The sequence below is a fragment of the Medicago truncatula genome, chromosome 2 (assembly GCF_003473485.1).
Source record: "Medicago truncatula cultivar Jemalong A17 chromosome 2, MtrunA17r5.0-ANR, whole genome shotgun sequence".
Taxonomy (NCBI): domain Eukaryota; kingdom Viridiplantae; phylum Streptophyta; class Magnoliopsida; order Fabales; family Fabaceae; genus Medicago; species Medicago truncatula.
In genome coordinates, this window is record NC_053043.1 from 36,156,842 (window position 1) to 36,171,813 (window position 14,972).

The 14,972-nt window shown below is 35.9% G+C and overlaps 2 protein-coding genes across 2 annotated transcripts; both read left to right on the top strand.

The window, feature by feature from the left end:
- The first annotated feature begins 12,127 nt into the window (after positions 1-12,127).
- Positions 12,128-13,075, top strand: LOC25487107 (pentatricopeptide repeat-containing protein At1g53600, mitochondrial-like). The gene is made up of 2 exons (XM_024777091.1): positions 12,128-12,524; positions 12,639-13,075. The coding sequence occupies exons 1-2, from the start codon at positions 12,128-12,130 to the stop codon at positions 13,073-13,075; spliced, it is 834 nt and encodes a 277-aa protein (XP_024632859.1).
- A 3-nt stretch (positions 13,076-13,078) lies between these two features.
- On the top strand, positions 13,079-14,242 carry LOC112419425 (pentatricopeptide repeat-containing protein At1g53600, mitochondrial-like). Its single transcript, XM_024777092.1, has one exon. It carries the CDS (start codon positions 13,079-13,081, stop codon positions 14,240-14,242), a length of 1,164 nt encoding a protein of 387 aa, XP_024632860.1.
- Positions 14,243-14,972: the final 730 nt, after the last annotated feature.

Consider the following 14,972-nt stretch of genomic DNA (forward strand, 5'->3'; position numbering starts at 1 on the left):
TTTGTTGACTTTTTCCAGTTTAGTAACAAATATGTGTTCAAGTGGAATTCCAAAAGTTCAAAAGGAGGAGTGACTTGTGATTCAAAGGCGAAGTGTACGGCAGTGAAAGATAGGTAGTCTCAACTCCCAGAAATCTAAACTGTAAGGTTCATGACCAAATTTTATTTTCAAATTTACTTTTAAAGAGTGTTCCATGCATTTACATTTCTAGAACTTGCAATTTTTCTCTGCTGTCGATTGATCTTGTCATATACACACTGAGGCAAAAGTGCTTGGTCCTGTGAGCCTTTTGAAGCCTACCCTGATTATATTGAAATATTATCCTTTCTTTAGCCAAATTGAGCCGGTAGGTTTAGATCTTTTTGTTCGGTGACAAACTACATTACAAGCTTAGAGACTTTTAGGAGTTATCCCTTATTGTTTTTCTGAGTTAGGCATTGTAGAATGTTGCTTAATATTAAGTTTGGGGTTGCTATTGGAATTTGCAACCAATTAAGTTTGGGGTGGGGATACTAGAGAACAAGAAAAAAAAAAAAAAAAAAACATTCTCATGAAAACAATATGCCAAAATGGTGTATTAGAAAAAAAAAAAATGGAATGGAAAAGGGACAAAACATTGAAAAATCAAGTAACTTCAAGCTCGATTGTTTCAATTATTTTAAATAATCTCTAGTATCCTTGCAAGAATTGTTGTTCTAAAAGGTGAATTTTGTTTTAAAATATCTATCAGAAGCGCAAGGTCTAAAAGCAGACGGGAGTAGACAGATGAGGCTGGATATGAAATTGAGAACTCTCACTTTGAAAAATTTACCATCGCTGAAACATATATGGAATGGGAATCCTAATGAAAGCTATTGAGCTAGGAGAACTCTCACTTTGAAAAACTTACCATCGCTGAAACATATATGGAATGGGAATCCTAATGAAAGCTATTGAGCTAGTAAATAAATGCACATATTATGCCTAAAATTGTGCATACGTTAGCTGTTATTTTGCTTTTTACGTTACTACTAATTAATGGCAATTGTTACATTGTAACAAATATATATATATGCTTTTTCATTATACTGTGTTGACATTCAGAAATAATTCAATTATTGGAAACCTAATTGGTTATCCCTTTTTCATCTTTTACTTATTCTCATATGGTATCATAGAGCCGTGAGATCCATGGCACCTCGCAACATCCATCAAGTCCTTATTATGTCCATCTAAGCGATGGTCCTACCTCAGTTTCAATTACTCCCCTACTTACTGGTTCCAATTACCATAGTTGGGCTCGGTCTATGCATAGGGCTTTGGGTGGAAAAATGAAATATGATTTCGTTGATGGTTCTATTCCGGTTCCTACAGATCCATTCGATCCAACATTTCGTGCTTGGACGCGTTGCAATATGCTCGTTCACTCATGGATCATGAATTCTGTCGCGGAATCAATTGGCCAATCCATTGTATTTATGGAAAATGCGGTCGATGTTTGGAATGATTTGAAAGAACGTTTCTCTCAAGGTGATTTAGTTTGCGTATCAGAACTGCAACAAGAAATTTATGCTCTCAAGCAGGAGCATCGAACGGTAACTAAATTTTTCTCTGATCTTAAGATTTTGTGGGAAGAACTAGAAATGTATATGCCAATACCTACATGTACCTGTCGTGTCCGTTGCTCTTGTGAAGCTATGCGTACTGTTAGATATAATCATAATTTACTCTATGTGATTCGTTTTTTGACTGGTCTTAATGAAGAATTCAGCGCTGTTAAGTCACAAATTCTGCTATTAGATCCTTTACCTAGCTTGAATAAAATTTTCTCAGTGGTTATATATTCAGCATGAACGTCAAATTGTTCCACATGTTTCAGTTAATGATGACTCTAAAGTCCTTGTTAATGCTGCTGAAAATAGGAGATCAAATTTTAGAAATAATAAGACTGGTTCAAAACCTGGAGAGAGAGTTTGTACTTTCTGTAACAAATCAAATCATACTATTGATACCTGTTATCGCAAGCATGGAGTACCACCTCATTTACAGAAGAAAGGTTCAAACTATGCAGCTCATAATGTTAATGCAGAAACTTCTGCACCTCCAGCCCTTACACATGAGCAGTATAATACTCTTGTGTCTCTACTTCAGGCTTCTAGCATTAGTAAACAATCTACTGCACATGCTTCTAATCAGGTGAACTCATTCCAATCAACTGATCATCCATCAGTCGATGACAAAGGTAATATTTCTGTTATTTCTATTTTTTCTTCTTGTGTTAATAACACAACTCTTGGTTCTTGGATCATTGATTCAGGAGCTAATGATCATATTTGTGTTTCATCCCATTGGTTTCATTCTTTTCATGATATTAGTCCTATTTTTATTAGATTACCTAATGGTAATTTTGCTGTAGCAAAACAAATTGGCACAATTTATTTTTCTCAAAGTTTTTTCTTAACAAATGTTCTTTATGTTCCTAATTTTTCTTTGAATCTAGTTTCAGTTGCCAAACTCTATTCTGATTTACCTTGTCTTGTTAGTTTCACTAATTCACAATGTCTTGTTCAGGATCCTCAGTCATTGAAGACGATTGGTTCTGCTGAACTCATTGAAGGATTGTATCACGTGGTTCTGCCAGATAAGATTCGGAATGTATTTGCTGCCCCTTGCAACTCTGCTGTCATCATACCAGAAAATGCATTATGGCATTTTAGACTAGGCCACCTCTCTATTTCTAGAATGACTTTGCTACATTCTGATTTTCCTTTTATTGTTATAGATCAAAAAGGAGTTTGTGATGTATGCCATTTGGCAAAACATAAAAAATTACCATATCAAAGGAGTTTTTATAAAGCCATGAAACCTTTTGATCTAATTCACTTTGATATATGGGGTCCTCTTGCTATTAAATCTGTTCATGGTTTTTCTTATTTTCTTACTGTTGTTGATGACTTCAGTAGATATACTTGGGTTACTCTTATGAGATCTAAGGCTGAAGTTAGTCAACATGTCATGAATTTTGTCCAGCTAATTGAAACACAACATAACACCCTTGTTAAAACCATAAGAACTGATAATGGCCCATAATTTTTTATTTCTTCTTCTATTCTTCCAAAGGAATTATTCATCAAAAGAGTTGTGTAGAATCTCCACAACAAAATGGAAGAGTAGAAAGAAAACATCAACATATACTAAATGTAGCCAGGGCTTTGTTGTTTCATTCAAATTTACCAAAACAATTTAGGTGTTATGCTGTGTCACATGCTGTTTTTATCATAAACCGTGTCTCTAGTCCTCTTCTTGATAATAAATCACCATTTTTTTTTTATGCATGATAAACTACCTGATTTGAAAATTTTAAAAGTGTTTGGCTCTTTAGCTTATGCATCTACTTTACATTCACATAGAACTAAATTGGATCCCAGAGGTAGAAAATGTGTGTTCCTAGGTTTTAAAAGTGGTATGAAAGGATCTATACTTTTTGATCTAAACAATAAGGAAATATTTGTTTCTAGAAATACCACACACCTTGAACATATTTTGCCATATAATCCAATTTCAAAACCTTCCAATTGGAAATATCATTCTCATGGTAGAACACTCGGTGATGATATTCCAATTATTCATCCCCCTAATGACACTATATCATATAACACAAAACCACCGGATTCTGTTCCATTATCATCTACACTAGAACATAACCTTACAAATTCAACCATACCGGAACCTGAATCTTTCACCCCTGTTCCAAGAATACCAAATCAAAATCCACAACCATCACCTCATCAACCTATTAGGCAAAGGCATCCACCATCTTATCTTGCAGATTATGTGTGCAATGATTCAGATGGTTCAACAAAATCAAAGTCTTCAGGTACTCCTTACCCTATCACCTCTTATCATTCTTTTTCACAATTATCACCTTCACATCAAGGTTTTTCTTCTTCTATCACACACTGCACAGAGCCAAAATCCTTTAAAGAAGCAAGTCAGTATGATTGTTGGCAAATAGCTATGAAATCTGAATTAGATGCATTGGATAAAAATGGCACTTGGATTCTAGTAGATTTGCCACCTCATGTGAAGCCTATTGGTAGTAAGTGGGTATACAAAGTTAAACATAGGGCAGATGGCTCTATTGAAAGGTATAAAGCACGATTGGTTGCGAAAGGGTATAATCAGATTAAAGGTCTTGATTTTTTTGATACCTTTTCACCTGTTGCAAAACTCACTACAGTTAGAACATTACTTGCTCTTGCTTCAATTCATTCTTGGCATTTACATCAATTAGATGTAAATAATGCGTTTTTGCATGGAGAATTACAAGAAGAAGTTTATATGACTATTCCAGAAGGTGTTTTATGTACCAAACCTAATCAAGTTTGTAAACTTCTTAAAAGTCTCTACGGTCTTAAACAAGCAAGCAGGAAATGGTATGAAAAATTGACATCTTTGTTAGTGAAGGAAGGATATCAACAATCTACATCTGATTACTCACTTTTCACATTGAAAAATGGTCATGAATTTACTGCCTTGTTGATTTATGTTGATGATGTGATCTTAGCAGGAACTTCTCTCGATGAATTTAAAAGGATCAAACATATTCTTGATTGTAATTTCAAGATAAAGGATCTAGGAATTCTTAAATATTTCCTAGGCCTCGAAGTGGCTCATTCCAAAATTGGGATCACTATTTCACAAAGGAAATATTGTTTGGATTTATTGAATGATTCAGGTTTATTGGGATCCAAACCAGTCGGTAGTCCTCTTGATCCTTCCATTAAATTACATCAAGATGATGGTAAGCCTTATGATGATACTGCCGCATATAGGAGATTAATTGGTAGGTTGTTATATTTGAATACTACTCGACCAGATATCACATTTGCAACTCAACAACTAAGTCAATTTCTTCATGCTCCAACCATGACACATTATAATGCTGCTTGTAGAGTTGTGAGATATTTGAAGCATAATCCTCGAAGAGGCCTTTTATTTCCTAGAAATTCTGAGGTGCAGATTTTGGGGTATTCAGATTCTGACTGGGCTGGTTGTATTGATTCTAGAAAATAAATTTCAGGATATTGTTTTTTTATTGGTTCTTCCTTGATATCTTGGCGTGCTAAGAAACAACAAACTGTATCGAGGTCTTCTTCTGAAGCTGAGTACAGAGCTCTTTCTACAGCAACATGTGAATTATAATGGTTGCTTCACTTGTTCAAAGATTTGCATGTTATCTCCACACGACAGCCTGTGCTATATTGTGATAGCCAAAGCGCTCTTCATATTGCTTCCAATCCTGTGTTTCGTGAGAGAACAAAGCACCTTGAAATAGATTGTCATCTAGTAAGGGAAAAGGTTCAAGATGGTACTCTTAGACTTTTACGAATTTCATCACAAGAGCAGTTAGCAGATTTTCTCACAAAGGCTTTGGCCCCTCCAAAATTCAACTCATTTATATCCAAGCTTAGCATGATAGACATCTATAATGCTTCAGCTTGAGGGAGGGGATATTGAGCTAGTAAATAAATGCACATTGTTGGAAATCTCGCCCCGAACGTGAGGGGGTGGGTTAGTAATTCCATCTTAATTGTGATCTGACCCGAGTTGCCTTATGTTGGCTTGCCTTTGAGGGGGTGGATTTAGTCCCACATCGGTTATATTGGAAGTTTGATCAGAGTTTATAAAGAGGAGGCACTCCTCACCTTACAAGCCGGTTTTGTAAGGATAAGTTAGGCCCCAAACTCGGCTTCTGCTCTAAGCTCTATGGAAACTGGAATAGGTAAGCCTTACATGTTTTTGCCTTCTGCAAAGGATGTGTGGGAAGCTGTTAAGGAAACATACTCTGATATCCAAAATTCTTCCCAAATTTTTGGCTTAAAATCAAAGCTATGGCATGCTAAACAAGGTGACAGGAGTGTAACTACTTATTACAATGAGTTGCTGACCCTGTGGCAAGAGTTGGATCTCTGTTATGATGACAATTGGAGGTGTATAGAAGATAGTGTTCTGTTTCTCAAGAGGCAAGAAAATGACCGTGTCTTCATGTTTCTTGCTGGGCTGAATAAAGATCTTGATGAGGTAAGAGGTTGAGTTTTGGGAAAAATACCATTGCCAACTCTTCGTGAGACTTTTGCAGAAATAAGAAGGGAGGAGGCACGGCAAGGAATTATGATGGGCAAGACACCACGAAGCTTTGATTCTGAAGGCTCGGCTCTGGCTACTAGGAACCTCGATGAGTAAAAAAGGTCGGACAAAGTAATTCCTTATTGTGATCATTGCAAGCGTGAATGGCATACGCTTGAAACTTGTTGGAAGCTCAAGGGAAAACCTCCTAACTGGAAGAAGAAAGGTAGTCGTGCATTTCAGGCTAGTAATCTTGATCAAGGGCAGCAATCCTCTTCGACTCAGCTTCCACTCACTACGGAACAACTAGACAAACTTTTCAAACTCCTCGAGTCTCCAACCCCTTCTTGCTCTATAGCAACAAAAGGTAATTCTGCCTTTCTTAGTGTCAGTCCCAATCATACTTGGATAGTAGATTCAGGTGCCTCTCATCACATGACAGGTGAATCCACTTTGTTGTCCTCATATAGTCCATGTGTAGGTAATCAAAAAATAAAAATCGCAGATGGCTCTTTTTCAGCCATTGCAGGTAAAGGGTCAGTTGTGTTGTCTCCACTGTTAACCCTTAAAGATGTCTTTCATGTTCCAAACTTGTCATGTAATTTACTATCTGTCAGTAAATTAGCTGAAGATATTAATTGTCAAACTATTTTTTTCCGATCTCATTGTGTCTTTCAGGATTTGAACTCGGGGAAGATGATTGGCAGTGCTAAGAAGAGTGGAGGACTCTACTACCTTGACATTGGATCTGCATCACAACTACCTTCAAAAATAATAAGTTCCTGCTTTGAGTCTTTTTTTGTTTTGAATAATAATGATGACAACGTTATATTATGGCATTTACGATTAGGTCATCCTAGTTTTCGTTACTTAAAACACTTATTTCCTAAGTTATTTCATAATAAGAATTTTTCTTTGCTTAAATGTGAAGCATGTGAGTTTGCAAAGCATCATCGTTCCCAATTTCCTATACAGCCTTATAAACCATCAAAACCTTTTTCTCTTATTCATAGTGATGTTTGGGGCCCTAACCGTACAAGTACACTTTCTCTCAAAAAATGGTTTATCACATTTATCGATGACCATTCAAGAGTATGTTGGGTGTACTTGTTAAAGGGGAAATCAGATGTTTGTCTGGCTGTTAAGGATTTTATTACAATGGTGCAAAACCAATTTCGAACAAATATTCAAGTCTTTAGAAGTGATAATGGCAAAGAATATTTTAACACTGTTCTGGATGATTTTTTTCTTAAAAATGGGATTGTACATCAAAGTTCATGTCCTAATACTCCTCAACAAAATGGAGTTGCCGAAAGAAAAAATAGACACTTATTGGAGGTTGCTAGAGCTTTACTTTTCTCAGGTAAAGTTCCAAACTATTTGTGGGGTGAAGCTGTTTTGACAGCTGCATATTTAATTAACAGAATGCCTTCCAAAGTTCTCAATTTTCAAACTCCAATTAATACTTTTAAAGAATGTTTTCCTAGTACTCGTATTTCAACTTATTTGACATTAAAAATCTTTTGTTGCACAGCCTTTGTTCATGAACATAAAAATATTGGAAAACTTGAACCATGTGCTATAAAATGTGTTTTTGTTGGATACTCCCCAACCCAGAAGGGATATAAATGTTTTGATCCAAAAAACAAGAAAATGTTTGTCACTATGGACGTTACATTCTTTGAAAACAAACCTTTTTTTGATGACACTCATCTTCAAGGGGGGATATAAAGGAAGACTCGTTTCAAACTGAGGACATGAATTTTTCAAATAATTTGTCTTTGCCTGTACCACAAAGTTCTAAGACTTATACTTTTGCACCAACAGAAAATGGCCATGATTCTTTATCTGATCCTACTCCTGTTATGGGTACGGAAGTTGGTGAATCTCAGCCTACATTTTCTCATGTGGAAAACAATGAGAATCTTGAAAATGATGATAGTGATGATCTAATCGAAATGCCACAAGATAATGAGTCACTTAAAGATAGATTTGAACTAGGAAACAAGATTTTGAAAGGGAAGGTTTTTGTGAAGAAGCACCACAAAGAAAGGGATGAGTCCACATCTCAACACTGCCATGAATCTGAACCAGGTAATGATCAACCTCCTAAGAAAAGGAAAGGTAAGTCTATCTCTGAGAGTCGTATTTTGTATCCGGATATAGATGATCCTGTTGCCATTAGAAAACCTGTTAGATCTTGCACTAAACACCCTATGTCCAATTTTATATCATACTCAAATTTGTCTTCATCTTTGTCAGCCTTCAACTCAAAATTGTCCAGTGTAGAAATTCCAAAAAGTGTACAGGTTGCTCTAGAAATTCCAAAGTGGAGGAAAGCTGTACTTGTGGAGATGAAAGCTCTTGAAAAGAACAAAACTTGGAATGTCACGACACTACCAGATGGCAAGAAGACGGTCGGATGCAAATGGGTGTTTAATGTGAAGTATAATTCAGATGGGTCGATTGAAAGGTACAAGGCTTGCCTAGTGGCTAAGGGCTTTACTCAAACCTATGGTATAGACTACTCTGAGACATTTGCTCCTGTTGCAAAATTGAACACCGCCAGAATTCTCTTATCTCTAGCTGCTAACCTGGATTGGCCTCTACACCAGTTGGATGTTAAGAATGCCTTTCTCAATGGCGATCTAGAAGAAGAAGTATATATGGACATACCTCCTGGTTTTAAAAACAAATTTGGATCAAATGTATGCAAACTAAATAAGTCTTTGTATGGATTAAAGCAGTATCCTAGAGCTTGGTTTGAAAAATTCACTCAGTCCATGAAGAAACAAGGGTACATTCAAGGACAAGCTGATCACACCTTGTTCACAAAGTTCTCCAATGATGGAAAATTCGATGTCCTGATTGTTTACGTTGATGATATTGTCCTTACTGGAGATGATACGGTTGAAATGGAAAGAGTAAAAGAGAAATTAGCACTAGACTTTGAAATCAAGGACTTGGGATCCATGAGATATTTTCTTGGTATGGAGGTTGCTCGATCAAAGAATGGTATTGTGGTTTCACAGCAGAAATACATTCTAGACTTATTGAAAGAAACAGGAATGAGTGGATGTCGTCCGGCTGATACCCCTATGGATCCTAATGCTAAACTTTGGGGAGAAGGTAGTGTTCCTGTTGATACTGGAAGGTACCAGAGATTGGTTGGGAAATTGATTTATTTGTCACACACCAGACCTGATATTGCTTTTTCAGTTAGTGTAGTAAGTCAGTTCATGCATTCTCCTTTCGAGGAACATCTTGAGGCAGCATATAGGATATTGAGATATTTGAAGGGAAATCCCGGAAAAGGCTTACTTTTTAAGAAGACTAGTGAAAGAAATGTGTCTATCTTCACCGATGCTGATTGGGCAGGTTCAGTCACAGACAGAAGATCAACCTCTGGATATTGTACCTATGTTTGGGGTAATCTTGCAACATGGTATCAGAGCCTATCCAAGATCTACCGTTGTCGGGATTCCGCATTGCCACGCTTCATGCCCATTGGGTCTGAGCGTGAGGGGGGATGTTGGAAATCCCGCCCCGAATGTGAGGGGGTGGGTTAGTAATTCCATCTTAATTGCGATCTGCCCCAAGTCGCCTTATGTTGGCTTACCTTTGAGGGGGTGGATTTAGTCCCACAGCGGTTAGATTGGAAGTTTGATCAGAGTTTATAAAGAGGAGGCACTCCTTACCTTACAAGCCGGTTTTGTAAGGATGAGTTAGGCCCCAAAATTTCAACACACATATTATGCCTAGTATTGTGCATGCGTTAGCTGTTATTTTGCTTTTTACGTTACCACTAATTAATGGCAATTGTTACATTGTAACAAATATATATATGCCTTTTTCATTATACTGTGTTTTACATTCAAAAATAATTCAATTATTGGAATTATCCCTTTTTCATCTTTTACTTATTCTCATAAAAGCTTCAACTTTCAAAACCTCTGCCTCTTGAAAGTTACTGAATGCGAAAGCCTTAACCATGTTTTTCCTCTCTCTCTGTGGCTAAAGAGCTTCAACATCTCCAAGGGATTCATATAGAAAAATGTGGCGTAGAGATTATTGTGGCTCATGATGAAATAGCTGACACAATTCCAATTTTTATTTTCCCAAAATTAACGTCTCTATGTTTTCGAGAATTGTCACAACTTCGAAGCTTCTACCGTGTATCACATACCTTGGATTGTCCTTTATTAAGTGATGTGGATGTGTTTCATTGTGACAAGCTCCAACTATTCAAGCCTGAGTCTCTAAATAACCAAGCCACTGTCCTAGTTGACACACTACCCCTCCTCTCAATCGAAAAGGTACAATTTACATCTCAATTTACATATCAATATGCTCATTTTGTTGCTGCTACACATAAAACGTCATTTTTAAAGGTGTCTTGCAGCATGTTCTTTTTTTGTTGGAAAAGTATACAGAATTGAGTTCTTTTATAGGTGTGTTTCACCATGTTTAATTACATGCATAAAAGTTTATATAAGTATGTGTGGAATATGGAAATAATTTTCTACAGATAATTTCAAAACATGAATATAGTACAAATGATCATGTGCTTAAATAGACCACAAATGGCGGCCACTAATATACTTAACAATGACAAATAAACAAAACAGCTGAATGAGAGAACAAACAATGGGCATCAGGAATACCCAAAATATCTCAAACTGTGATTCTAACCCCCAAAAAGACAGAGAGGCTACCGATGTAGTCCTTCGCTGGAAATCTTTTGGGAGTGCATGAAGGCGCGTCTAGTGTCTTTTGGCCACAATCTTTCGGGAGCTAGCCAGCTTTGGGCCTGCTATCAGCCGATCCTAATGGCAGGGCCGAGGATGCTGGATTTGCGATAGAAAGTGGAGAAAGAAAGGCGTGAAGGTGCTGTTTGCTTGTGAACTAGTATGAAGTTGGTCAAAGGCAGTATTTGATTGCTGTTTGGTTGTTAATAGGGGTGAAAGCATTCCAATGAATCCTTTTGTTCTATTTGTCTCTAAACAACAAAATGCAGAAAATAGTACTGAGTTACTAATCCGATTTATGAAGTTACATACTTGGTACTATGAGTCTACAACATTATATTTTCATTTATTATCTTTATTAATATAGCACCTCTAAGAAGACTCTCCCATTCTTTTATGTCAACACATTTATGCATCCAATATTTTTTACTACTACTACTCTTGTGCCATTTGAGTTGCAATATAATAATATAGCCGCTACAAATTAGGTGGCATTTCACGTGGGAAAAGTTAATCCTTTCCCATCATGGAAAAGTTGGATTCAATGATTAGATTAAGTGAAGAACATATTCTTAACATACTCTTTCAACATTAGATTTTTCTTCACATTATCTTCCAACAATTTAAAAATTCTGAAAATTAATTTTCAGAAATTAAAAAAATCGAGAAAATATAAAAAAATTTAGATAATTTTTTTTTTAAATTCTGTAATTCATTTATTGAATGTTAGAATTTTTTTTTATTTCAATAAAAATAAAATTTTGGAAACTAAGAATAGTTTTTATTTTTCTAAGTGAAGATTATATTTTTTTTTAATTTCATAATAAAATAAGATATTCTGAAAAATAAAATAAAAATCCTAAAAAATATATTTTGAAATTAAAGTTTTTTATTTTTCTAAGAAAATAAAATTCTTGAAAATAAGGTTTTTGAAAATATTTTGAAATAAAATTCTGATTATTTTTTTTCATTTTTTCAAAAAAATAAAATTCTAACATTCAATAAATGAATTATAGAATTTAAAAAAAAATTATCTGAATTTTTTATATTTTTTTGATTTTTTTAATTTCTGAAAATTAATTTTCAGAATTTTAAATTGTTGGAAAACACATTAACATTAACATAGATAATGCAAAACACATTAACATAGATAATAAGAATGACTATTAATGTTATTTTTTTTCGTAGAAATTCTACTCAAGGTTTTATAATAAAATAGATAATGAGAATGAGTATTAATATTTTTTCTTCTTTCCGAAACCCATAAAGATATGAAATTCCACCACGCCAGAAACATCCACCAACAAATCACCAACCTTACTCAAAACCAAACCAACATTGCAAACGGTAGCAAATTTATCACTGAATGCAACGTTAAGATTTCAGAAAATGGACGAAACGGTAACGTTAATGCAGCAGAAACAATATTCAACAAAATGTCCCAAAAGAACATTGTCACTTGGACAGCCATGCTCGTTGTCTATGCTAAAAATGGTCAAATCATAAATGCCCGTAAGCTGTTCGATAAAATGCCTGAACGAACAACGGCTACTTATAATGCCATGATCTCCGGTTATATTCGTAATGGTTGCAATGTTACTAAAGCTTACGAGCTTTTTACATCGTTTAATGAGAGAAATGCGGTGTCTTATGCTGCTATGATCATGGGTTAAGTTAAGGCTAGGAAGTTCCATTTGGCGGAAGAGCTTTACCGTGAAGTTCCGTGTGAGTTTCGTGACCCGGTTTGTTCCAATGCTTTGATGAATGGGTATTTGAAAATAGGCGAAACAAATGAAGCGTTGAGGGTTTTTGAGAATGTGGGTGAGAGTAAGAGGGATGTTGTTTCGTGGAGTGCTGTGGTTGTTGGTTTGTGTAGAGATGGGAGGATTGGTTATGCTAGGAAGTTGTTTGACAGAATGCCTGAGAGAAATGTGGTTTCTTGGAGTGCGATGATTGATGGGTATATGGAGAAAGGCTTGTTTGAAAATGGGTTTGGTTTTTTTTTGGAAATGAGGAGGGAAGGTGTTGTTGAGGTTAATTCAACTACCATGACTATAATGATTAAAGGGTGTGGAAATTGTGGTGGTGTGAAAGACGGAATGCAGATTCATGGGTTGGTTTCAAGGTTGGGATTTGAGTTTGGTAGTGTTTTGAGTAATACTATTATTACTATGTATTCTTTGTTTGGTTGCACTGACATGGCAAAAAAAGTGTTTTGAGCTATGGGTAATAAAGATTTAGTTACTTGGAATTCTTTGATTTCTGGATATATTTATAACAATGAAGTGGATGCGGCTTATGAAGTTTTTGAGAGGATGCCGGAGAAGGATTTGATTTCTTGGACGGCCATGATCAGGAGGTTTGTAACGGATGGAAGAATGGGAAAGCCCGTTGAATTGTTTGATACGTTGAAAGAAAAAGATGATTTTGTTTGGACAGTTCTTATATCTGGTTTTGTGAGTAATGAGGAGTACGAGGAAGCTTTGTGTTGGTATGTTCGGATGAACCGGGAAGGATGTAAGCCTAATCCTTTAACTATTAGCAGTGTTCTTGCCGCTTCGGCTTCTTTGGTGGCACTGAATGAAGGGCTTCAGATCCATTCCCATGTTCTGAAGATGAACCTGGAATATGATCTTTCAATACAAAATTCCCTTATATCATTCTATGCCAAATGTGGAAACGTAACCGATGCTTACAAGATCTTTGTAGACGTCGTTGAACTGAATGTTGTCTCTAATAACTCAGTCATCAATGGTTTCACACAAAATGGCTTTGGCGAAGAAGCTCTCAATATGTATAAAAGAATGCAGAATGAAAGCCTTGAACCCAACCGTGTTACTTTCCTTGCTGTTCTTTCAGCCTGTACTCATGCAGGACTGATTGAAGAGGGACGGAATTTATTTGACACCATGAAATCTCGTTACCGAAATGAGCCAGACGCTGACCATTATGCTTGCATGGTTGATCTACTTGGCCGTGCCGGCTTGCTTGATGAAGCTAATGATTTGATTCGTTCAATTACGGTAAAGCCTCATTCTGGGGTTTGGGGGGCTCTTCTTGCTGCAAGCAGTGCTCACCTACGACTTGACCTTGCCAAGCTTGCAGCTCAACATATTACCAAGCTGGAGCCTGCAAATGCGACTCCTTATGTGGTATTATCCAACTTGTATTCTGCTGCTGGACAAAAGATTGAAGGCGACTTAGTAAGAAACACCAAGAATTTAAAAGGAATAAAAAAAAGTCCAGGTTGTAGTTGGATTACTATTAAAGATAAACTTCACCTGTTTCTTGCAGGGGATCAATCACACATGAATATTGAAGAGATAAAAGCCATAATACTGACTATAGATAAAGGGATGCAGTGGTTGTATTATTGTGAGCTCTGACTTCAACATTAACTACTGTAATTATTAGTACTAACCATGGAAGTTATATTAGTGTCTAGGCGTCTAGCAGATTTCAGGCATTAAAAATATGTACGTATCTTCTACCTGATATGTTAACATACTGATATGGGACATGCTAGAGAAACAGACTAATATGAGATGTATCAGAAGCTCTTCAATTCTAATATAACTTACTTGAACTTTCTAGTTATCTGTTATAATATTAATAATTTAATAGTGTGTGTTTGTGTGCGTGAGAGAGAGAGAGAGCCTCAATTACAACCTGATGCAGTTCCTCTGATGTTGTCAGTTTACTGCATAATTATTGTTTATTTTGTAAATATTAACATTATTGCTGTTGTTATTATTAGTAATGTTTTCTATGTTTTCTATTAGTGAGTTATGCCCTACTTTGTGGTAGCAAAGGTTTGTCTCTTATGATAACGTTTTTGCTGTTTTTCAAATACGTGTCACCCTAAACTCATAATAAGATGACACTAATTTGCCATTCCCCAGAAAATAAGAAACCAGAATTAACTTTTATAATATTAATTTTGTTTGCCAAAGTATGCATATATCGGAAATTGCATCCAAATTTGACACATTTAACCTTTTTTCAGACCTACAGAAACTGCTACTGTTTTACTCAAGCTTCGTTTGTGGTTGCTAGTTTTGGAAGCTAATATATAATATGCTGTATACTGTGATGGTTATATGTAGGTTCCCTTAG

Coding starts and splice junctions, on each gene's coding strand:
- LOC112419425 (XM_024777092.1), top strand. CDS start 13,079: ATGGGTAATAAAGATTTAGTTACTTGGAATTCTTTGATTTCTGGATAT.
- LOC25487107 (XM_024777091.1), top strand. CDS start 12,128: ATGAAATTCCACCACGCCAGAAACATCCACCAACAAATCACCAACCTT. Junction 12,525..12,638: donor TTATGCTGCTATGATCATGG/GTTAAGTTAAGG, acceptor ATTTGAAAATAG/GCGAAACAAATGAAGCGTTG.